This window comes from Nomascus leucogenys, chromosome 2, assembly GCF_006542625.1.
Source record: "Nomascus leucogenys isolate Asia chromosome 2, Asia_NLE_v1, whole genome shotgun sequence".
Lineage (NCBI taxonomy): Eukaryota > Metazoa > Chordata > Mammalia > Primates > Hylobatidae > Nomascus > Nomascus leucogenys.
Genome location: NC_044382.1, coordinates 62,085,061 through 62,111,164, shown reverse-complemented (window position 1 = coordinate 62,111,164; position 26,104 = coordinate 62,085,061). Strand labels below are relative to the sequence as shown.

The 26,104-nt window shown below is 42.3% G+C and overlaps 1 protein-coding gene across 1 annotated transcript in view; it reads right to left on the bottom strand.

The window, feature by feature from the left end:
* Positions 1-2,490: 2,490 nt before the first annotated feature.
* The window catches only part of CSNK2A2 (casein kinase 2 alpha 2), a 40,133-nt gene continuing 16,519 nt past the window's right edge, over positions 2,491-26,104 (bottom strand). The window contains exons 5-12 of the mRNA XM_030796188.1: positions 19,008-19,067; positions 13,130-13,213; positions 12,203-12,313; positions 11,722-11,823; positions 11,099-11,199; positions 10,066-10,214; positions 8,551-8,644; positions 2,491-2,937 (exon numbers count right to left, since the gene is read on the bottom strand). Coding sequence (XP_030652048.1) covers positions 8,568-8,644; positions 10,066-10,214; positions 11,099-11,199; positions 11,722-11,823; positions 12,203-12,313; positions 13,130-13,213; positions 19,008-19,067 — 684 coding nt within the window. The 3' untranslated portion in view covers positions 2,491-2,937; positions 8,551-8,567. The remainder of the gene's footprint in view (positions 2,938-8,550; positions 8,645-10,065; positions 10,215-11,098; positions 11,200-11,721; positions 11,824-12,202; positions 12,314-13,129; positions 13,214-19,007; positions 19,068-26,104) is intronic.

The window sequence follows — 26,104 nt, the reverse complement described above, 5'->3', positions numbered from 1 at the left end:
GCAAATTTGTTTATTGCAGCAATACTGGTAATACTGAAAAATTAAGAACAATCCAAAGTCTATGAGTAACAGATTGATTCAACTGTGGTGTATCACGCAATGGTAAACCATGCAGCCACGAAAAGGGGTGAGGTAGATTTATACATGCTAATGCAGTAAGATTTTCACAACTAAGTGGAAATACAAGTTGCAGAATAAGAATGCATAGTCTGATTACCATTTATGTAAAAATGAAAATTATAATTTTAAAATAGTAAGTGCATAGGAAAAAAATGGGAAGATATACACAAAATCTAATGGTGATTATCTCTAAGAGAGGAAGAGGCTTTCGTGTGAGCATGGTGTGTGTGTGTGTGTGTGTGTGTGTGTGTGTATGGCTGGGGGCGGGGGCTTTCGTTATTTACTTCTCTGTAAGCATTTGAATTTTTTTTTTTTTTTTTTTTTTACCACAAACATGTATTATTTTGGTAATCAGGAAAATGCTATCAATATTGTTTGGAACACAACCAGGACCACTGGGAGATGAGAGCTGATGTTCTGAATCTCCAAGCACATTGAGGAGGAGCTGAAGACGGTTTTTGTGGTAGCAGGTGTTAGGACATGTCCCCTGCTTTCAAAAGTCAAAACAACCTACTCAAAAATCACCTCCTTTCCCTTCTTTCTACAACCACACACTTTCTCAACCCAACCGTAATCACCCACAAAACTGAAAATTATTTGTGAAACATGATTTCCACACGGAGCAGTTAAAGAGAGGCTTGGTTGAGGGGGGAAATTGGAGGACAGAGTTATGGTTCCAAGTTCTACATGACATCTAAAGATGCAAGCCAATCAAATGATTCTATTCGAATAAGACCCTCCAGGTCTGGAAAAGACCTGAAATGGCAGTAAGTCATGCTAAGTAGCACAGATACGTGCTGTGGAGATAAACATGCACACATGAAGCATGTTCCTAGGTACAACAAGGTACAACAAAATAACAAGGTATTTTGATGCTGTCCCAGAGATCTGGGAGACTCACAGAAATTTGCACAGCCTTGTTACAAAGAGCCCCACGAGACAGCCAGCTTGAGAAAATTAGGCCAGTGATGGGGCTGGAAAGCACCAAGTCTATCTGCTCAGTGTCCCACAGGTGGTGGCCTATGGGTCCTCACCTGCTGGTGTCCAGGGGGGATGCACAGTCTCAAGCTCCTACACCTGAGCAACAGCTTAGATGCCACAGAAGCTGGTCCAAAGGACACCATGATGCTGTGGTGGCCCTGAAAGGGGCCACTTTGCTTTCCTCCATAGTCACTTCAAAAACTGTGAACATCCACACTTGGGTTCCCACCATGGGCCAGAACTAGCCGCAGAGGACAGAGAATGTTGTGTGGACCAAGTTGCTTTTGTGGAGACCTAGCTGGCGCACCATCCAGTGGCTTGGGGGTCTAGATCTGCCCATAGCTTCTGCTGTCCTACAGGCAGTGGGAGGACACAAACCAGCAGCCAGGACAAGGTCATGGCCACTGCTTTCACCTGCCGTGGCACCGCTGTCTTCAGCTGAGGACCATGGGGGCCAGCGAAGTCTCATTTGTAGCACTGGGTTTCTCCCATTTAACAAATAGAACCAGTGCTTCTGTTCTAGCTCCCTGAGTGTCCGCTTTTCCTTCCAGTTCATGGGTGCTTCAGAATGTGTGGTCAAAAGCAGCCCTCAGATCAAAGACCCCTACCCCTCTCCTGCCTCAGGACAGCAGACTCAACCAGCCTCCAAGATGGGGCCTTTCTTCAGTAGTGGGTGCTGAGGGGACAGGATTGAGATGGGATGAAATGTGGAGACGAGAGCAAAGGGGCAACCAAGAAAGGGCCAAGGCATCTTCCTGCATTCACAGGAGGCGACTCTCATTTGAAGGAGAGGCCAGGGAGGATGCTGGCCAGTTGGAACGAGTTCAAGGCAAAGCCCCACTTTCCTGGCTGAATCTACTTCAGCCATCCATGTTGTCCCCATTCCTAGGACTGGTTCACTGTGTACCTCTTAACACCACTCAGCTCTGGAAGAGAGTCCTTACAAACGGGCCCTCCTTGGCTGAGTGTGGTGGCTCACACCTCTATGTAGTCCCAGCACTTTAGGGGGACTAGGAGAGAGGATCACTTGAGTCAGGAGTTTGAGACCAGCCTGGGCCACATGGTGAGACCATTTCTACAAAAAAAAAACTTAAGAAAACTTGTCAGGTGTGGTGGCATGCACCTGTAATCCCAGCTACTCAGGAGGCTGAAGCAGGAGGATCACTTGAGGCCAGGAGGCCAAGGCTGTAGTGAGCTATGGTTGCACCACTGCACTCCAGCCTCCATGACAGAGCAAGACTCTGTTTAAAAACAAAAAGGAAAACTGGCCCGCCTTGCCCCAGGACCTCCCCTGCGTCTGGTTAGAACCTGGCACGAATGCACTTTTGTCTTGTCCTGAGTCACAGGTCTCAGTTCATGACCTTTTCCATACTGAAAACTCTCCATACGTTTCTTTTAAAACCTTTTATTCAATAATATATACTTTTAAAATAATAATATGTAACTGCCGCCATGCCACATACTGCCCCCGTCCCCCCACTGTGGAGTCTGTGGTCAGCTAGTTAGCGTGGTTTGCTGGAAAAACAGGCGGCCACGGGACGAGCTGAGGGGCTCGGGGAGCAACAGTAACCAACAACATTCTGCATACCCTTCACATTCCCCATGCTTTCTGGGTCGGGAAGAAGTCAACAGGAAGCCAAAGGCAAGTGAGCCTTTTACATTCGGAAGTGAGGTTTGATATACGGTGGTGGGCTGCCCTTCGCTTGGTCTAGTTCGTGCTCGCCAAACCTGCCACCGTTTTGTGTCTGCTCACGGAACGTGATCTCTCTATACGCGTTAAGACGTTTGATTTGGTTCTTGTTCTGCTTATGGAAAAGTGGGAGAACCGCAACAGACCTGGGGAAAGAGACGGGAGGAGGGAAAGACGTCATTAATCAACCTGAGTGGGTGAGGGGAGGCCTCCACGTGTGGGAGGGCCCGTGCTAGAATGCAAGCTCGGCCCTCCCATGCCACTTGGTGGAGAACCCTGTGAGAACTCAGAGTTCAGGTTTCCAACAGTACCCTCTGCCTTCCTCTTCTGATTATCATGACAGAGATGGTCTCTGGCACGGCCTTCTGTCACAGGACGGGTGCTCTGGGCACCACGTGTGTTGTGACCAGGTTTTCTACGCTACCCCATCCCTCAGGTCCAGGGTGCTGATGGAGAAGCCTCAGAGACTCTTGACCATTCTGTGCCAGTCAAGCTACAAATTCAGCAGTCAGCTCTAGGTCCCCCTCAGACCTGACCTGATTATCTGAGGTGTCTTAGGACTAAGACGGGGTCTGTATTTACTCAGAAAAAGGGCTGAGTCCACTAATAAACAAAGAGCAGTAAGTGAGTTCAAATATTTTTAACTGTCCCCTGGAAACAGCTAGCTGCCTGGCATGGCCTGAAAACCTCATTTCTCCTCCAGGTCCAGCATAGCAAGTGGGTGGTGAGATGCGGCAGCGGAATTCTAGAAGCAGTGCCCCCCAGAACAGCACTACAGTACTGAGAAAGGACTGTGCACCTGGGAAGCTGTCACACACACAAAATCATTTCATGAAAACTTTCTTTGGGTAAAGGAAGGGTTCCACTGCGTAGTATTTGAGAAGGGCTGCATGGTGCATAAGGTTAAGAAAGAAATGACTATATTTGCCTTTAAACACTTCAGCTGATTCCAAGCACCCAACTTCAGAGGCTCAATGAGAAGAAAGCACACTAATTAAAGATACCACCACCTGCCAAATAATAGCATGTGCTGCAAGGAATGGGGCTAGGGAGAGTGTTTCACAAACGCAGAACACCAGGCCACAAGGTTAAAGTCATGCACTAAAAGTGTCAATCCCAAGAAGCAGGTGTCTGAGTGGCACGACTCAGAAGCGAGTACATAAAAACAGAACACTCCCACCAGGACACCACTCTAGCCCCACTTCTGCCAAAGGAAAGTTTTCACATCAAGGTGTAACACACATCTTTGCAGTTCAAGGTTTATCCCTCCCCTCTCCCCAAAGAGACAGGAAATACAAGTTAAGGTCCTCATAGCAATGGTTTGTCTCCCACTTGGGAAGGCTGGTTATTGTCAACATTTTTATTTAAGAAAACAGGATTTAACATGGCATTTTTCTTCCCTCTAAGGGCAGCAGCACATAAATCATACATCAGTCATCCAGTGATACAAAGAGGTGGCCAATTGTATCTGAAGTAGTCACTTGTAAAAGATCACAACCCAGGCAGTGTTGCTTTTCTGCAAACAGAAGGAAACAGAAGGCTCCATGGTCCTTGAAGATTATCCAAGTTTTCCACTAGTTGTCAAGATTTCTGTCCCAACCTCTTAGTCACCATTTACAGCAAGAAGAGCCAGCAAGTGAAAAACTGTTAATTTATTGATTCAAAGTTGTTTTTTTTCTTTTTAAAAAACAATCCCCAATACATGCAGTTCAGGGTTAAGTATCACATTTGTAGCACATTGTTGAGTCTCAACACAAAAATATGCATCACCTGTATAATCCCATCACATCTTTTTCCAGCCTCTACAATACCTAGTTGGGGGTGTTTTCATTTACACATCCACATAGCTCAGAAGCATGTTATTAGCGGTCGATCTGGCCCGATGCTTCTCCGCCACCTCCCCTGCCCTGGTCTCCACCTCGGGGTTATTTTTTTCTAAAGGCAGGATGTTACTCAGTCTTAATTTATTAAGATCACTGACAAACTTTGGCTTCTTGTGTGCTCATGTGGTCCCTGCTTTTGCTTTCGGAAGGGTTTATATTGAAATGACTGTGACTCCGATCAGTTATTATCCCCTCATTTATTTGTAGGAAATAAGTTTGCTTGTTCCTGTGGGTGCTCACACAGTAACACAGGTTCCTAAAGTAACCATTTAATCTGAACTGGCATTAAAGGAAACTGTTAACCGGGCTCTCTTAGATCTATTTCAGTTCATATAAAAAAACTCGTCCAATTGTTGCTTGTGTCTCAAAGTAGTTCTGCTTCCATCCTTATCAACAGAGCACCTGGGAGAACCTAAGTCATTTCCCTGAGTAGGCACAGACCATGAGCCCCGTGGCACCCAGCTCTCTCCGGGACTTAGCACCTGACTCGAGAGCACCACCTTTCAGTCCACCGGGACCAATCCAGCGGGCAGCGCCCTCCCCAGGGTACATTCCAGAACATAAACTTGGTACCCTCTAATTTATCCCCTCAAGAAGTACATTTCCTCCTCAAGAGCTACCTTTAGATGGTTTTTCTTATTGGTCCCTTTTCTTTTAACAGCCCCTCCCCTAGCCACTTTCTTCAAGTCCCCAAGGATTACGAGTTTGTCTGTCTCCTCTAATCTATCAGTCTGAGAGCACCTTCCTCTCTGCAAGGGAACACATTTGCTTTAAACCTTGTGAGTGCTGACATGTTACAGAATGTCTGGGAGGAGGCCTAGCTGAGTGACTGGTGTTTAAGTGCCTCAATGAATGACATCAGCGCTTCTCTAGTTGGTGAGAAGGCCCAGGAAAGCTTGGTCTGCATCATACACTCAATAGCTTCTCCTACCCAGCCACCTACCCTGCCTACAGGGATAGGACGAAAGCGAGGCCAGCTGACAGCATCCAGGGGAGAGTGAACTGCCACCACACCAGAGGTGCAAATATGACTCAGCACTTCATGAGTTCTACTCTCACCATGGGATTTCTCAGCAGAAGCAAACCTTGCAGTCAGGCTCACTTGTAGCCAACAAATGATATAGCCATCTGGATTTGGCATAGGAACCTTTTGTTCTCACCATACCAGGTCTATGTTCTTGAACATAGGCAGTACCTGAGATGATAGTATAACACTACCCTGTTCCCCACATTTTTTGCTTTTCTTTAGGAAATAATTAAGTCCTTATCATAGGCACTTTTAACCTGTTTAAGATAATGAAGCAAACAAATGAAAAGTACTGAGATGAGTTTAAGAAAGAATATGCTAACTGAAAAGAATACTGGGTGCGTACATTTACCATGGTTTAGTCTAAATATTAGACACACAGACACACACACACACACACACACCCCTTTTGGAACTCTCCAAGACCATCTCTGAATCTAGGTAAATAGTCTTAAAATTTCAGGGGAGCTAGGTTTGGAAACAAAAATGGTTTTTGGAGACAAGAAAAGAGATGGTCTGAAACTGGACTCACTTCAGTTTGGAAAAGAATGGCCTAGGTACCAAGATCAGACCCAGGAAGGGGTGAGCATTTCAAGCCCAGTTATGGTCTAAGTCTAAGGCATGAAGAGAGGTAAAAGTCTAGGTGTTGGAAAAGCAAGCTGTGTGCTTCAAAGGAAGAATGCCTGTGTCAAAGCTGCAGTTAGAAATCCCCAGGACAAGGCAGGCAGGCGGTGTCTGCACCTACATCATCGTCAAAGAGACAGGCAGAGGTCAATCACCTGACTCTTCTCCTCCAGGTACTTTTATTACCTTTGGGGGACCCAAGGGAAAGGAATGGAGTTACCACTTCACCAAGACCCTCCAGTAGGCTCCTCTTGCCTGGTCCAGACAGGCAACTTAAAAAAAAAAAAAAAGGGAGGGCTGAGGAGTAGGGTGATAAAGGAGATTAGAGGGGGAGCAGGAAAGACACGCAGTGGCACATCTCCCTGATGATAACCAATGCTTCAGGATTGCCTGTAAGGGCACATTAGAAGGCTTTTGATAATCTCAAACACTGAGTTTTGCTGCCTGACATATCAATATAGGTTTAGCCAAGAGCTCACATCTTGCTTTTGATTTTCAGGTAGAACAAATGTTTACATTAGTATACAGAATGTGCAATGCAAGCAGGCAGCATTGGTATGAGAACCTTAACTGAATGCATTTCTTGGCTTTGGGATCTTATTTATTTTTTACTCTATAAACTCAACTCTATAATAAGAGAAGAGTTTCATTTGTATTTTAAGTTCCCACAGACCAAACGACAAAAATAGAATCTACATTTAGAGATAGGACCTGCTACCAATACCAATAAGATTTTATTGGAATATGGAATGTAAACAAATGTTTCAAACAAACATCTAACCTTATAAAAATGTATGGCATTATTAAATAGTTAATAAAGAAATCCTAAAGGGTGATGTGGTAGACACCTCTAGTTCTAGTCTAGCTGTGTGAAGTCCCCAGAGCTGTGGCATGGCCCTGCAGCTGGGGTGAGGGGACTGCCTACAAACCATGTTGCTGCTGAGTCCCCAAAATGAAATCAGCCCTATTTTTGTTTAAACAAACTCTAGCTTTCTCTGCTAACATGAAGGTTTGCACAATGGATCCAACACTTGCTCCGGGAGCACCATTTTCTTCCCCAAGCCCCTTGTATACTCCTCTCAGTTGCTTGAGTTTCAGATGACCCTGCCCACACAACTCTAGTACCTGCATGCAAGACAGACTTATCTTTGCCATCACATAAATGTATCACATATCAGAACTTACAAATGCATATTACCCTGATTACAGTGGGAAACTGTGTCTCATGGGGATAAAAGGAGGTGGGAGAGAGATATTTTTTTCGGTAAGTCTTTCCTGAAAAAATTCTAATGGGATGTTTTCCTCCCTCGCCTTGCCTGAAGACTGACTTTCCAGCTTTAGTTATGGTTGTGAACAAAAAGGTCTCTGTTTCAGAGAGGTGCATTAAAATAGGTGCACACATAGAGATGTGCTGGGAAATGGTGAAGTTCTCCTTACAAGGCTTCCAAAAAAAAAAGCAACAGAAAAATAGCAACAAGATTTTATGGTTAGGCAAATCAACAAAGGTTACAGTGAGCTCCAAGTTATGCACTTAGCATGGAACTTTTGATGATAACCATGGACCAGTTCATGGCATTGCAAGGTTTCCTGATCCCTCCTGACATCAAAGAGGACTCTTGTGAAAGTGACTGCAGTTTGCTCCCAAATGAATCCACTTGGAGGAAAACTGCGGGGATGAGGTACATTTCCTGGAGAGCTCATGTCATTAAAAAATACATAAAACATGGATTTGTAAAGAGCTTAAAAAAAAATACCGTCACTGTTTTAATATCTCCTTTTTGTAAATGAGGCTGGTGTGTCAGTATAGACTGCTGACATTTCGCTAAGACTTGAGCCTGAATTTCACCAAAGGAAACCCAGACCACAATGGAATAGATAGGAAGTCAGACATTCAGAGCTTGTTGACTGAATGGGTTAATTCAACAGTGGTGCCCTGTTAAACAAAGGTAAATGTACAACAACTCCGAGTCTCTATCTCCCATGCATTCCAAAGGCAGAGCTCCTTCAGATCCTGAACTAGGTGCGTCCCCATGCTGCCACAGTGACAGCTCCCTGGAGACTAGCACTGGGGAGTTTCTTTCTTGTTTTTTGACAGACTTTTAGGTCTTTACTCTTCTTTGCATTTAGAAGGAATGATAAGAATTTCTTTTTATCACACTGTAGTTTTCCTTCAAGGTTTGTGTTTGGTTGGTTGGTTTTATTGGCAAGCATCAATGCTGCATTACCCGTCGCTTTCCAGTCTTCATCGTGTTGCCGTGAGACCACTGGAAAGCACAGCATTGTCTGCACAAGGCTGGGACTGCTCCTTCACCACAGGGTCTGCAAGAAAGCAGGAGGAAAGTCAGGCAATCAGGGTGGTGAGTGTCAAGAGAAGCCCATGGCAAACCCACCCTTTCAACTGAAAGAGAGACAGACTGATGGGCAAGCCAGGGTCAGGGGGGCAACAGGAGAGACGGAAATCACGGAATTCCAGCCATATGAAAACCAAACACTGAAAAATGATCAGGGAAATTGTTATTGCAGTCAACTCTTATACTTCCTCGGAGTACAGACTCAACTGCTAAGAGGCATAGAAACCCTAATTTCCCACTGTTCAAATTTCTACATTCATTTTCTTTCAATATTAATATCATCTCTAACCCCTAATTTCTTCAAAGCATGTAGAATAATAAGCACTTCAAAGGAAAGGTGAGTAAAAAGAGCCATCAGAAGACCTATCCATTTTAAGCAACCGTAGTTTGAAATTTTTAAAATTCAAGTATGACATATATTCAGAAAAGCAGAAAGATCATTAATGACATGTCATAAACATCAGTATTCCTAATTTGATCTAACTCGGGTAAAAACAGCTTTCTGTGCCAGACACTGGGGCGGGGACATCTGAGTTCCCTGGGGCTGAGGTCTAGGAGGCTGAAGGCTTTTCCATTTGCAGTCTCTCTTATGCATATTGGCCACAGGCTCAAGACCACAGCGACATATTCTTCAGGCAAGAATTTAGTTCATCTCCAGAGGAAATCAAAGGAGAGGGAAAGACAGCATGTTTGTTAAGCCAGAGACAACGACTTTAAGGGTTGAACGTTTCCATCTTGATTCAGAAAGCGAACTGAGGTAAGTCTCTCAACCTCCCTGCTCCCCAGGAAGGAGACTGATAATAGCAGGAAGTTTATTTGAAACACACGTTATCAGTGGAAAGAACCATACACATGCAGAACAATAAGCAACCATGCAAAGTGAATGCGCACACACTTCTAAGTGAGATTTCAGTGAGGCCAAGTTCACTCAAGATTTCAGTGAGGCCTCTCCACACCTACTTCCCTTTCCTTAAATTCCTTTCATCCATCCATCTGTTCATCTCCTTCTTTCAAAACATACAATAGTTATCTTACTACTTTTAACGAATTACTAGTTTTCTGAGGGGAGAAATAATCTTCAGTTAGGTTTCCACACATATATATGTATGTTTGAAAACAAATTTTAGAAACTTGTGATCTGTTAACTCAGGGTAACAGGGAGTAGTCAAACAGCTTGAATTCAAGGGAGATCATTCAGTGAATAAGCAAACACCTTTGGTGATCAAGAAACGGATCTGCAAAGTTGTCTCAATCATCTACAATAAATGAGGCCAAATTCTAGGAATAATCCAATCCAAACACCCTAGAATTCTCCTGACTGGTCTCAAAGAGTGGAAGATTTGTTCTCTTGAATGAATTACTCCCTGAACACAGTCCCTGGAGACTCACAAAAGTATGGGTGCTCCATGGCCTCTTTGGCAGTCAGTCTCTGTTGATGGTCGTATCGCAGAAGTTTGTCCAGAAGATCTAGGGCCTCAGGGCTGACAAGGTGTCTGTTTTCACTATGGATAAAGTTTTCCCAGCGTTTCCGTGAATGTCTGAGAAGAAAAATGAAGCATTGGTAATCAGAGACTAAATTCAACAAGAATCCTTATCTACTAGGGCTAAAGCCAACAAAATCTCAGAATAATGTACTGATTACAAGTTTGTTAAATCTCTAACTGGTGCCTGCCCTACTGCCCCATAGTTACCGCATAGCATCCTGAAACACAATGGTGCTCTGTGATTAGATAAACACAACTAGGTAAAACTTCTGTATCTGATTTAGAATATGTGGAACCTTTCTAGATTATTTTTTATGCTGTAGACTTTTAGTCAATTCTGGGTGGCATGCAGAAGAGTGGGTAATTTTTATTGGTCAGCAGATATATTTCCCAGGGCTAGCCTCAGAAACAGGGAGGTTCCATAAAATACTGTTTGAAAACTGTTAACAAAATGTTTACTTCTCAACATTATTGCACTGTACCTGAAAACTCAATGTGCTTTAAAATTTGCTAATGTATAGAAAATCCATTACAGAGAACAAGAAGAAACTGTAAGTCTCTCCACCTTGAAGAGGTATGAAGTAAATAAAATAAAATAAAATATAATAAAAAACAAAGTCTCTTATTCAAAGAATCATCGCTCTCCAAGTTTGGCCATTAAAAATAAGCTTATGCTGTACCAGAAAACTTTTTTCTGTAACATCATGATTTCTGTTTTATCTTTTCTATTAATAGGTTATCTCTCAGAGAAGTAAAATGATTAAAAGACATAAAGTCCAAATATCTCAGTAAGTTAAAAGAAAATATGCATAGGAAAAAAGACGGCTATTTCCATTTTACTATAATTAGAACAGGAAAAGAAAGTGATTTTGGCTAACCTTTCCACTTCTGAAACGGGGTAATGTAAAGCACTCTCTCTCTCTCTCTCTCTTACTTACTGTCCCAGGATATCGTTGAAGTGTGGATCTAGGTCTATGTGATACTTCTTCAGATACCCATACAGTTCTTCTGTACCCAGAACCTTGGCAATGCGAACAAGCTGAAACACAAAACAAACTGACCAAATCACTGAGCACAGAACACACTGTGAGCCCATGAGGACACTGTACCAAGGAATCAGAAGACTTCCACACCACTAAACCTCTAGGAACGAGATACAAACCCGAGTCCAGGGCAGGCAGACAGACCCAAGGACAAGAAGTTCACATGAATGCAAATTTCCAAACTGCCTTTAAAATAACACAACTTATGATAATAATCTTCTAGAGGTGGACCAGTATAGGACATCACAATCTAATGACTAAAACCTAGTTTTATTAGACAAGGAGGTGCCTGACTTCTTCACAGATTCACTTTGGAAGTTTGGCATAGATAGCATTATCTGCCTCTACTTCTGCAGACCTGGTAAACACAAAATTCTGTGCAATCTTTATCTTGAAGAAAAGCTCATATGCAGACACTGAGTGACATTTAGTGGCTCAAGGATAGTATTCCTATCTAAGGATGCTATTTTCTTGGCATTCACCCCCAAATAAATAAGAACCAGATAGTGTTTGCTCACCTGGTCATAGTTGTCCTGTCCATGGAAGAACGGTTCCCTTCGAAAGATCATGCTTGCTAACATACAGCCCAAACTCCACATGTCCAAGCTATAATCATACATCTGAGGCAATAAGGATAACCCATTAGCCAAAGGTATTAGAAATCCATTTTTCTGATATAAATTTCTTTTTTAGATGAGACTGGGCGTGTTCAGGGTCGTATGGCCATAGATAATTTATTTAAAAAAAAATTTTTTTTAACTTCCTGGCTCCTGGAAATGATCTGAATTTCTAGTCTTCATTTAACCTTTGCAGATATTCTAGATTTAAAAACTTCTCTGTCCCCCCAAAAAACTAGCTGAGAAAAAACTAAAATCAGCATTTTAGGGTGAAATAATGGCTGGGTTTTGAGTGTTATCCAAACTGACTAGATAAACAGCAAACCAGAAAAAGCCGTAAGCAAGTATAAATAACCCAGAGCAGCTCTGCTAACAAGTTTACCTGATAGTCCACAAGGAGCTCTGGTCCCTTGAAGTACCTTGAGGCTACACGAACATTGTACTCCTGCGCAGGATGATAGAATTCTGCCAGACCCCAATCTATCAGTCGCAGCTACAAATAGGACAGAAAAACACATGTGAAAGGAGTGTTTCTAGACGCCTATGCCTTAGAACAAGGCCACATCACATTAGGTAATGATCATTTGGCCACACAAAAAATGTGAGCAGGTGCACTGGCTTAAAAATTACATTTTCAGCAACTGTGCAAGAGGTCATTTTTAGAGCAGAACACTTGAAATACTTTTTGAAAAAATTTTAAATTATCCTGGTTCATCTCTCTTCTCTAGATCAACAGAGCTCAACCTTTTTTTCTGCCTACATTCAGAAACTGTAGGCAGTTACACTTGGTAACACATTCTCCCATCATTCATAGCTTTTTGTTATAAGCTCCAGGCGTCAGTGAAAGGGCTGGGGACACACATCCCACTCCAGGACTGAAGCACTGCTCTAATGATTTATTCGTCTAATACTAGATGATCCATTTACTCACTGATTAGGGCCAACAGAGTTGGATATCAAAAATAGGAGGGACCCAAGTGTTCTTTTAAGGCCAGGCAGATTGGTCTGCAGGTCATCAAGAAATGAAGCAGAAACCACCAGCTGTAATTTCTTTCTGAGGCCCTCCAGAAAACTATGACCAAAATAAACAAGTGACTATAGTTAGTTACTGTAGTTAAACTGTCTACTTTCCTTGTGTACTACGCTATACAAAGTAGAAATCAACAATGGAGATGAGAGAAATCACAGTAACGAAAAGTTTGCCAAAAAACCCACCATGGGTCTACAGAAACCATCATGGCACTGGACAGCTTTTTGGTCTGCTCTAAGCCTTTTAATCAAGCTTGTTGCTGCCTGGCTGTAATGGTACCTTTTTCTGTTGGTGATCTATCATGACATTGTGAGGTTTCACATCCCTGTGCATGATTCCCTTGCTGTGGCAGTAATCCAGAGCCTATTAGGTAAGAAAGCACAGATAATAGTAAGCAACCCCTCTACCATCCCCCAACACAAGCATAGTCTTATTGTTTGTGACACCTTGACTTGAATACAGTCCCCCAAGGGGCAGCTTGCTGGCTGTAATGAAGGAGAAAAAAAGCGTGCTTCAGAAGGCACCCCTTGCTCTCTCTGCACACTACAGCTGGTACAAAGGGGGTATGAAGGGAATGGCAAGGGCTATGAGGAAGACTTCTTTCTTCTTTTTTTTTTTTTCTGAGATGAAGTCTCGCTCTGTCGCCCAGGCTGGAGTGCAGTGGCACAATCTCGGCTCACTGCAAGCTCCGCCTCCCGGGTTCACGCCATTCTCCTGCCTCAGCTGGGTCCCGAGTAGCTGGGACTACAAGCGCCTGCCACCATACCCGGCTAATTGTTTGTATTTTTAGTAGAGACAGGGTTTCACCGTGTTAGCCAGGATGGTTTCGATCTCCTGACCTCATAAGCCGCCCACCTTGGCCTCCCAAAGTGCTGGGATTACAGGTGTGAGCCACTGCGCCCAGATGAGGAAGATTTCTTTAAAAAGGAGGGGATGAAGGCAGGCACAGTGACTCATGCCTGTAATCCCAGCACTTTGGGAGGCCGAGGCAGGTGGATCACTTGAGGTCAGGAGTTCAAGACTAACCTGGGCAACGCGGCTATACTAAAAATACAAAAGTTAGCCAGGCGTAGTGGTGCGCGCCTGTAATCCCAGCTACTCGACTGGGCTGAGGCAGGAGAACTGCTTGAACCTGGGAGATGGAGGCTGCAGTGAGCTGAGATGGTGCCACTGCACTCCAGCCTGGGCAAAAAAGGCGGGCAGTGGGGAGGGGTGTGGTGTGTGTGTGGGATGATAAACCAGACTTTGGAACCTCACTGGAGTCACCTCTCATAATGGTTCAAAGGACAGACCAGCATCTATGTGGACATGAAGAATGACATTCAAATACATCTTTCAGTATGGCTTATTTTGTACACAAGGGTCCCACATGGGTTTTCTAGATGACCAAGCGTTAGTATTTTCCTTAATATAATTGCTGAGCCAGCTAGCCTTTAAGGATTAACATTACGAGGCCAGGCATGGTGCTCATGCCTGTAATCCCAGAACTTTCAGAAGCAGGCAGATCACTTCAGGTCAGGAGTTCAAGACCAGCCTGGCCAACATGGCAAAACTCCATCTCTACTAAAAATACAAAAAATTAGCCAGGCGAGGTGGTGGGCACCTCTAGTCCCAGCTACTCATGGGGCTAAGGCACGAGAATTGCTTGAACCTGAGAGGCGGAGGCTGCAGTGAGCTGAGATGGCGCCATTGCACTTCAGCCTGGGCAACAAAGTGGGTCTCAAAAAAAAAAAAAAGAATTATCATTACATTATTACTCCAAAGGAAAAAATTGCTTTGTATAAGATGATTGATATGCAGATAAGATTTTACATATATAATGGTTTTTCATAAATTTAAAGAGCTGTGCAACCATTACCACAATCCAGTTTTAGAACATCTCCATCACTCCTAAAAGTTTTCTTGAGCTTGTCTGTAGTCAGTCCTCTCTCCTAACTTCTCCCAACCCCTCCGTGCCCTGCCCACAACCACTGACCTGCTATTTGCTGGTATAGATTTGCCTTTTCTGTACATTCATAAAATGAAATCATAGATGTATAGTGCTTTGTCTACCTTCTTTTACTCAGTATACTGTTTCTAAGATTCATCCAAGTTGTTTTTCCTTGCTGAGTAGTATTCCACTACTAGTTGATGGACATTTGGGTTGTTTCCACTCATGCTTTCATTTCCCTTGGGTAGATTCCTAGGGGTGGAAGTGCTGGGTTGTATGCTAAGTTTGTGTTTAAACTTTTAAGAAACTGCCTAATTATCTTCCAAAGTGGCTGCATCACTTTTACTCCCAACAGCAACCTGAGGGTTTAAGTTTCTCCACATTCTCATCAACACCTGTCATTGTTCAACTTTTTGATTATAGCTTTTCTGGTGGGTATAAAGTGGTATCTCCATGTGGTTTTGATTTTTATTTCCATAATGAGTGATGAAGTGGAACATCTTTTTACGTGTCTATTGGCCATTCTAAATCTTCTTTGGAGAAATGCTGATTCAACTCTTTCAATCATTTATTAGATTGTTAAGCTCCATTTTTTTAACGTAAAAATTTGCTTCTAAATCTCCCTTGCCTAACATAATAACTATCTTCATAAACTTCAAATTCAGGACCTTTGGCTAATCTTAGCAAACACCTGAATCCTACACAAGGTCAATGAAATACTCCTCAAGTAGAATCCCTGTCCTCTACCTACCAGTAGAGCTCCAGTTTTAACAACCAAAAATGGTTCCAGATTTTGCCGAATGTCCCCTGGGGGACAAGCTTGACCTGGATGAGAAGCAACAAACTAGACTCTCGAGGACACTGGAATGGACTTCTTCATGCTGGAGGAGTACACAAGGCAGAGAATGAGCCCTAGGATTAGCATTCCAGGAATAAGCTCCCCCGATCTGTGCTTTTCCCTGAACCAAGAGTATACAATATAGAATGCTTGTTATGGCCAGGCGTGGTGGCTCATGCCTGTAATCCCAGCAGTTTGGGAGGCCAAGGAGGGCAGATCACGAGGTCAGGAGTTTTGAGACCAGCCTGACCAACAGGGTGAAACCCCGTTTCTACTAAAAATACAAAAATTAGCCAGGTGTGGTGGTGCACGCCTGTAATCCCAACTACTCAGGAGGCCGAGGCAGGAGAATTGCTTGAACCTGGGAGGCAGAGGTTGCAGTGAGCCGAGATTGCACCACCACACTCCAGCCTGGGCGACAGAAGACTCCATCTCCAAAAAAAAAAAAAAAGAAAGAAAGAATGCTTGTTACTTGAAGATCAAGAACAGGCACTACTAAACTATGGGGATACATATAAGGATATAATCTTCAGAGGAGACACTGAACAGAAGAACACAAGAGAGCCCTGCAGGATGTTCACAATATCCTCTACCAGCCCTGTCCAATAGGACTTTCTGCAATGACGGAAATATTCTATTCCTACACTCTATGATATGGTAGCCACTAGCCACATGAGGCCACCGAGCACCTGAAATGTGCCTAGTGTGACTAGGGAACTAAATTTTATTTTATTATTTTTTGGGACAGGGCCTTGTTCTGTCGCCCAGGCTAGAGTGCAGTGGCATGATCTCAGCTCACTGCAACCTCTGCCTTACAGGCTCAAGTGGATCCTCCCACCTCCACCTCCTGAGTAGCTGGAACCATAGGCATGCACCACTACACCTGGCGCATGCATATATATATATATATATATATATATATATACACACACACACACACACACACACACACACACATATATATATATTTTTGGTAGCTACGGGGCTTTGCCATGTTGCCCAGGCTGGTCTTGAACTCCTGAGCTCAAGCAATCCACCTGCCTTGGCCTCCTGAAGCGTTGGGATTTACAGGCATGAGCCACCGAGTCTGGCCAGCAACTAAATTTTGAAGTTTACTTAATTTAAATAGCTACCTATGGGCAGTGGTTACTAACTATACTGGATATCATCGTTCTGTGTAAATCCGGTTGAGAGTTTCACATACACAAACATCCAAAAGACTGTACATTTAAGATTTATTTACTTAGCTTACATTCTACTTCAATTTTTTTCCTCTGTTTTACAATAACTGTAGCAAGATTCCAAGTGCCTTTGTGGCAGTGCTTTATGAAACCAGGGGTCGTGAGGGCAGACCTCCTTGAATCTGAATCAGGAGATCAGGTTAAGTCACTGAGTCATCACACTGCAGCCCTCAGCCTCAGTTGCTTCTACATTTTCAAAGGAGTTAAATATTTACTCTTTCCCGCTCCTATTTTTTCTTTTCAAAGAGAAAATTTACCAAGTGTTGATTCTGCTATATTGCCTACTTTGTCCAAAGGAATAAACTAATTAAGACCACAATACCTGGCATGTGAAAAATACTCAATGAAAGCAAAGGCTGAACAAATACAGCAAGGTAATTAATTCTTTTGCCAAGTTTCCTAGTTGGACTCCTTATGGAGTTACTGACATGCTTTGAAATTCTTTGGGGAATTATTTCAGTTTTAAAATCTGGCACAGTTTCTGACCATTAAGCATGAAAGACGTTTTTCAAGTTTCATCTGGGATTCTACGTCTCATTAGCAAAAATAAGTATATGCCCTTACTGCCTAGCTGCTACCTCCAGAAAGCAGAAAGGACATCAGACATTGAGTGACACCCACATGTCCACCTGGGAAGACCTGCATTTGTTGGATGTCTTTATGGGACCTAAGGGCAGGCAAGCTTATACAACTTTAGTTGTGTTATTTGGTTAAATAACACAAAATCTCAATACCATCTTACTTAAAAATAATCAACTGTGAGATTTGAATTGTAGCTCTCATAGGGTGAGAGTGCATGGGATTACTCGGGAAGCACCTCCAGAAAAGCAGCTAGCCTGACAGTTCACAGGATCATGGCACTGCAAATTTTATCCACACCAATGCTTCAATTTTAGTCTGGAGAAGACATGGAGAAACGTGGGATAAATCAAGCTCGACCTTTTTCGTCTTTCTGATCTTACTGACAAAAAGGAAGACCCATTAGTCGTAAGAGTGAACCTTAAATCCACCACCTCAGCTTTCTCTAAGAAAAAGTGGTTCGTACAAATTCTTATAAAAACACATTCGTTTCATAGAACTGTTCTTAAGATCTACAACTACCCTAAAACTTTTCACAAGACTGCATATTAATATATGCATTTTTGGAGGGAGTTCATAGTTTTCATTAGGTTCTTAGTGATCCAGGACACAAAAAATCTAGGACCCATGGGTGTACTCCATTTTACAAACTGAGCATTCCTTTATGTGTTTATCTAGACAAACAAAATGATCATTCCTCCACCAATCAGTAATTCTTCAAATTTCATTGTGCTTGGGATTAGTAAGTCTCTTAGACATTCTATCCATCACTTCTCCCTGCATTAACGAGCCAGGGCTACAGGGGTAGGGTAGGAAGACTCCTGCAAGAAGGGGATGACGACACATGGCAAGGAAAGATGGCTGCAAATGCCTGCCACCCCGTAGGCATATCTCTCTACAATATGACTTCAATGCTTTTCCCATCAAGAGTGGAGTTGGTTTTTCCACCCTTTGAAGCTAGGTTTGGCCATGTGATTGGCTTTGGCCAATAGGGTTATTAGCAAATATGACACAGGTAGAGGGTTGAAAAGTGCCTATACATTGAGGTTTCCCTCTCTCTGCCGCTAGGAACCCCAGGAGGACCACCATGGGGAGCAGCATGAACTTCACGGGCTGGAGGATGAGACCTGTGGTCCTAAATTGTGAATGAGGCCATCCTGGACCATCCTGCCCCAGTCAAGTCAACTGAGACCTAAAGAATCACCTGGCTAACTCAATTATAAGAAACAATAATCATTCTTTAAAAGTCATTAGGTTTGGGGTGATTTGTTATATTCACAGTAGGTATTAATAAAGCAGCAAAGAGAAAACATATGGCCCAACAAGAGCTATGGGAGGTTCTAAGGTATAATGTCCCTGTACCCCTTGACTTGGCCACTTTTTTCCCAGTTCCACTGGAAAGTTTCTATGTGAAGATTCCTTGATGGAGGCCTCAATATAAGTTTAAAAACTTCATTAAATCCTCTGCGCATCAAGAAACATTCTGCTTGAGTTCTCTTTGTTCTCTCAAAAACTTATCTTTTAATTAACAGGCCTGAAAAAAATTAACGGTTTATGAATACCACTTACTTTAAGTAGTTCATACATATAAAACCGGATATCAAAGTCTGTCAGGATCTGGTAGAGTTGCTGAAACAGATTCCAGAAAACAGAAAGTTAATTTAGTCTCACTGCATCTTGTCATCCTCAGTGCAGGCCATTCTCTAAGCTTATTTGATACTTAAGTGACTAAGGAATCCCATGACTTTTTTACTACCTGATCTGAAATAAATGGGAAGACTAAAGATGAAGGTTTTATATTTTAATCATCAGAAGAAAAAAAAAAAAGGAAGGAATTCCAAGGGAGAAAAACATTTAAGCCAACTCAGATCTTTCCTATTTAATGCTCTGTGATTTTGCCAATTACAATTATTAACCACAATTACACCACTGTGAAGTCTAAACTGTCTGTCTTCACATTCTTACTGAACATCAAGAAAACTAACCCCACTGTAACACCACAGTATACTCTAGAGAAGTGGGTTCTGAGTGGATGGCAGAGCTCTGAAGAACTTCATGGGCTACTGTGGTAAAACAGTGGCGAGACAGGCTGTTCCCAAAAAAAAAGGAAAAAGGAGGTGCTATGGCATTTGCAGATGGCAAGAGCTTACAAAAAAAATCTATACCCTCTGCTCCCCGGAAACCAATTCCAGGCTGGAAAAAAAGTACATTTCACAGGCAACAACTGATGTCTTAGGAGTGAAAAAAGACAGGGGTATCAAAAATGATCACTGGCCAAACTGATAGGCAAATGGAAGTTTTCATTATTGATAATCCAAAGACCCACTGAGAGTTTTTAAAAAATTTCTAAGAGTCAGAATACATTAATGCTACAAGCTTCATTAAAAGCATCATAAACCCTTGCCAGGAACTTTCATTATCTTTGATATCCAATCAAATCCACGTAAATCTGTTTTCCCATCCAAGCCACGCTTTCTATAAAATTAAGAAACACACCTTTATTAAACTTCTCTTGTTCTTCTATTGGAAGAGAGACTCAAGCAATGTAGGGAATCTCTCCAGGGAACACAGAACAGTGTATACAATGTGTCTGTGTAATGGGGGGAAAATAAAACTATACATCCATATTTTCTGTATCTGCAAAAATGATATAGAAGAAAGTAATAAAAACTGGTTTCACGTATAGATGTGTAAAGGAATAGGCAGCTGGAATACAGGGGAATAAAAGAGACTTTTCACTATCTACCATTTTATATTTTTGATCCACATATAATGTTAAAAAAAATTTAATAAAAACATCAAATTTGCCGAGAACCAAATTTAACATTTTCTAAGAATACCAGGTCTTTGCTTTCTCAAGTTTCCCCCTTTAGGTAAGAGTAATTCCCTCTTCCAGCTTAAGAAAAATATTTGATCTCATCAACCTCAGGGCAGCGCAGGGAATGAAATGCACAGGCCAGTACATGGTGTTGTGGGGTTGGGTGGCTGGCCCTGGCTGCAGCCGACCCCCATTCAGGCAGAACAGCACCAACAAGCCACCACTTCTGCTCAGGAGAGCTTCAGCTACATAACACACACCCAAGCTTTTTGTTCTTCTCCCAGCTCTGCTGCAAGAAGGCTTCTTAGCCAGGACTTGGCTGCACACTGACAGCTTGAATGTAAAGACAGAGGCTTAAGATGCCATCTCTTGAGTGTCAAAGCAGCTCCTCCGTGAGTTAAGGAAATCACTCACAGAGACTATGCTAAATTGAACTTCAAGTCAATAAATACGCTATGTAAGAGAAAAGATCTAATTTTCTAACCCTTAGAGGGCTGGAATATTTTATTTCCAGAAAACTAACATGGGCTATCTTATTAGGACTTTTATCTGTAGAAGGCTTTCCTTATCATGTGGTACCTACACCATGCATCTGTATAAATGGTATAAGCCATACAAATAAATGTCTCTGGACTGCTAACACAGTATTTCTAGCTACAAAAACCATTAACAATTTAATTCAAAAGACACCAGTTGTACACTAGTGTATAGGACTAAGATATTACAAAGTTCCAAGTGACTGGCTGCCATTCACCCTCACTTCTCAGGATCTCTGGGTAGGAGGAGACCAAACTACATCTGTAACATTTAACCGCCTGGGCCTAAAATTCAAGACGATGCAGGGTCCACAGTCTGGCTTCCTCCGACTTTTGTAGCTCTGTTCTTCACTGCACCCCCAGGCGTCCCCAACTCTCACAAAACAAGCCCGTGTTTCCTGCCTCCACTCTTCCCTCTCTAGCCCCACTCCACCTTAGCCTGTAAAGCCAAAACCAACCTGTCTGCTTTCTATAGAGCTGACAATGATACCTCCCTCCTCTATCTCCATGCCACTGACTCTCCAACGTGTATGTGCACAGGACACCATTAAGAACACAGCGTCCCCAGAGTTAACATTCCTCACACAGGGACTGGTGGTAACCTCAGGTTCTCAGGGTGACTCTTCATTCTGCTATGTGCTTTGTCCAGACCCCAAGAGACTCATGCCAACATTCCCTGCGCTTCGTGGCATACACATGACAGGGAGAAATGGGTACAGTGGCTGGTGGCAGAGTCATCAAATTTGGTGATAAAAGATCTCTGAACTGTCCCCACCACCCAAGTATGCCAAGGGCCCACTGAACAACTCACTCAGTACCACACCCATTTCCTACACTGAACTCCAACCACATATGAAGTCCTCACACAGCAGAAGAGCAAGTGCTTCATACACCAAACACCATGTATGGCAGCTCTGTCTTGCATACATGTTTTTACAATGTTCACAGTCAATGGAACAAAACAGAAGCACTCTTCCAAGAAACAGAAGTACCAAGAGTCCATGACACATTAGAAAGAGAAATGTCACAAGAACCACACTTTCCCTCGCTTCTTCTTAGCCAGCTATGGGGAGAACATTATTAAACAATTCACTACAAAATGCTGGCAGGAAGTCAGCTTTGGTTACATTTTCAAAAAATAAATGACTTAAAAGGTGGAAATTTCCTGGGCCTTTTAATTAGCTACAAAAAGTCTGAGGAGGAGAATGGCAGGAATTGTAATTTGGTCATCAGACTCAGGGCCTCCATGGTGTAAAACCACAGACACCCACAAAGGCATGGCCACAGGTGGGCCTCACTGCTACGGTAGGCATACACACAGCCGTTCAGACTCCAAGTGTGATTCAGCTGCATCACCATGAGCCACAGATTCGAAGACCCCATTCCCAACCATGACCTTCAGGAAGATTTACACTTTATAAGAAAGCTTCCTAGGCAGCTCTGGTCACCTGCCAGATGTGGGAATCACCGACACACCAAACTCTCAAGCCACACAGTGTGTGCACATTCCCTGATATACACAGCTCAGTCTATGCCTATAAATAAATCCCTGTCATGTGTAGAGAAGAAAAAGTGGTGGGATATATAAAGTCCAAGCAAAAGAGGTATTTACTGTAGCAGTCGCCAGTTTAAGAATTGTTTACATGTAACCTCTAAGTTCCAGAATAAAACCTAGGTCAACGTTTTTAGAAATTTAAGGAAGTAGAATAAATCTTTAATCAAGCAGATCAAAGTTATTACAAATCCCCTGAAAATGTCACTTATTTTCCTACAAGGAAATGATAAAATAATGTTGATGACCTATAACACACATGACGTAATATGAAAGTACAATTTGTTTCCCCAATTAAGGAAACTATTTAGTCTGTAAACTCAACCTCTAACAGAATTAACAAGGCCTCACATTATTTACTAAGTGGTGATTTACCTCTATGTGAGTGATTTAGAAATTCTCCAAATATCAATATGATTCTACCAGCTTCTTAGGATGGAGCCCATTTGGGGTGTCTTATCGAAATCTTTTTTTTTTTGTATTTCAAAATAGTACCTTAGCTTCTCTTCAGACGCTTTTTTTTTCCTTTCAATTGAGATGGAATCTCACTCTGTTGCCCAGGCTGGAGTGCAATGGCAAGATCTCTGCTCACTGCAACCTCCGCATCCCCCGGGGTTCAAGTGATTCTCCTACCTCCGCCTCCTGAGTAGCTGGGACTACAGGCGTGCACTACCACGCCCGGCTAATTTTTTTGTATTTTTAATAGAGACGGGGTTTCGTCATGTTGGCCAGGCTGGTCTCTAACTCCTGACCTCAGGTGATCTGCCTACTTCGGCCTCCCAAAGTGCTGAGATTACAGAGGCATGAGCCACCGCACCCGACCTGAGACACTTTAAAGTATGGGAGGTTGCTACAATTATTCATTCCAACTCTTAAGAGACTGACTTTTCTCATTCATTCATTTCAAAGTTTTGTCTTGTTCTAAAATATCTTTATTACAGTTTTGGCATATATGAAGCATAAAAACTGCTGATTTTAAGGAGAAACTGACCAAACCAATACCTCTACCATAAAGTGAAATACAAGGAAAAAAATTGGTAGGCCAATTCTGAACTAAATTAACACACTTGGTATAAAAAATGATCATGTACTAAAGTTACAAAGCAACCATCAACAAATTCCAAATAATTAACATTATATAGGTCATGTTCTCTGAACATAGTGCAATCAAATTTTTAAAAAATTCAACTGGATCCTGGATCATACATTCACAAACCCACAGCTATAAAGAACATTACTGAAACAATGATTATAGAGAAACTTTTGAGTATGAACTTATCTTAGATGGCATTATTGTATAAATATTAAATTTCTTTGGTGTACTAAGAGTATTGCGGTTTGCACAGGGAAACAGCCTAGTTTCAGTGCTAGCATATTTACAAGTGACGTATCATAATGATGTCTGAAACTTAATTTAAAATGACTCAGCAAAAAGATAAAACAGAAAGGAGAGGCTGGGCATGGTGGCTCACGCCTGTAATCCCATCACTTTGGGAGGCCAAGGTGGGCAGATCACCTGAGGTAAGGGGTTCAAGACCAGCCTGGTCAACATGGTGGAACCCTGTCTCTACTAAAAATACAAAAAATTAGCTGGGTGTGGTGGTGCACACCTGTAGTCCCATCTACTCAGGAGGCTGAGGCAGGAGAATCGCTTGAACCCAGGAGGCAGAGGTTACAGTGAGCCAAGATCAGGTCACTGCACTCCAGCCTGGGTGAGAGATCGAGACTCTGTCTCAAAAAAAAAGAAAGAAAAGAGAGGGTTAGGGGACAGACAGAGAAATAACTGCAAACGTGGCAAAACAACTGGTAAATCTAGGTGAAGGATATATACTGATTGTGCTACTCTTTCCAATTTTCCAAGTGAAAAGTATTCGGAGAAAAACTCAAATTCACAATGTTGCAGTTTGCACTTCTAGTTTGAAAACTATCCAGAAGTGAGTTCCATAACCATGGGATACAGGTAAAATGATGCTTAGGGTTGTACAAACTTAAGCACATGTATTGTCAAGAAAAACAAAATCAAGGCCAGGCGCGGTGGCCCATACCTGTAATCCCAGCACTTTGGGAGGCCAAGGTAGGTGGGATCATGAGGTCAGCAGTTCAAGACCAGCCTGACCAACATGGTGAAACCCCATCTGTACCAAAAAATACAAAAATTAGCTAGGCATGGTGGCACACACCTGTAATCCCAGCTACTCAGGAAGCTGAGGCAGGAGAATCACTTGAACCCGGGAGGTGGAGGGTGCAGTGAGCCAAGACTGCGCCACTGCACTCCAGCCTGGGCAACAGAGAGAGACTTTGTCTCAAAAAAAAAAAAAAAAAAAAAAAAAAAAAAAAAACAGAAAAACAGAATCCAATGAGTTTGATTCAACTCAAGAAATAAAGAAGAAAACCACTGAAAGCCCAACAAAGTTGAAGGAAGAAAGAAGAAAAATAAGATAGGAGCAGAAAGAGAAAAACAAAAACAATAACTGAGCAATAAAAACAAAAAGCTGGTTCTTTTAAAGGATTAATGAGAGATCTCTAGCAAGACTGATTTAAAAAGAAAAAGAGTAAAGGCACAAATACTACTTAAAAATGTGAAGGAAAGGATAACTACAGATATGCCAGAGTTTTGTTTTTTTTTTGTGACCAGTCAACAGTATAGTTTCTAAGTCCTAACAGAATTCTTTATGTCAATCAAATTGAAGGTGAATAAAATATATATTATCCAAATAGACTCAAGAAGAGACAGAAAACCTGGATAAACTTTAACCTATGTTTTAAAAAGGAAAGTATAGTTCAAAGTCTTCCTCCCATCCTTGAAAGACATCTACCCATATAATACCTATCTTACATAAACTTTCAGAGAATAGGAAGAGGAAAAGCTACTCAATCTATCTTATATAGCATAACCTTGATAGCAAATTTAAAGAAGGACCCTATGACAAAATAAAATTATAGATCAAAATTTATAATCCATTGCACAAATATAAAACACTGAAAAGAATGGGCTGCGGGCTGCATCACTGTTAATTCACCCTGGTATTAACAAGGGACAAACACTCTCTGGGTGATAACCTTAAAACCAGTTATTAACATACTTTACACTAAAATTAAAAAGATAAAACAAACTCTCCTAATAAGATGGACACAGGACAAAATAAAAAGACTAAAGGACACCATGACGATGAACTAAATGATCTTCTGTTTGTGGCCTGCCATACCATCTGGAAAAGAATATAATTTTCCTGCCATGATTTGCTCTTCAAAAATACACATCTGCCACCTGATATTTAATGATCTCTTGATTAAAATGTCATGGCTTGAACATTCAAAGGGGACCTCCAGTTACACAAGGCAGATGAAACACCTCTGCTCTACCTGAAACTCCTCTAAAATAACCGTAAAAGGAGCAGGGAGATTAAATCGTAAGAACTAAGAGGATAGGAGAAACAACATTGTGAAGCTAGAAAACATGTCTCTGCCAACAGCGAAAGGGGGGCCAGAAGCAAACAGCTTCCAACTGAACAACCTCAGAAAGGCTCAGGACAGGGGACCTCCGATGTTGGTCTAAGAGAGGAAACACAGTGCACTGGAAACGGGAAATGAGTTTAAGATACCACACTGAAAACTGGAGAATTAGGTGAAGTCTGCACAACACTCCCCATGGTTCTCCTCAACTTAAGGCTAAAATACCAGCAGCCAAGCCTGCATCCTTGAGACAGGGGCTGATGGTTCTTTAGAGCAATAAGCAGACATTCAAAAACCATGATATTTC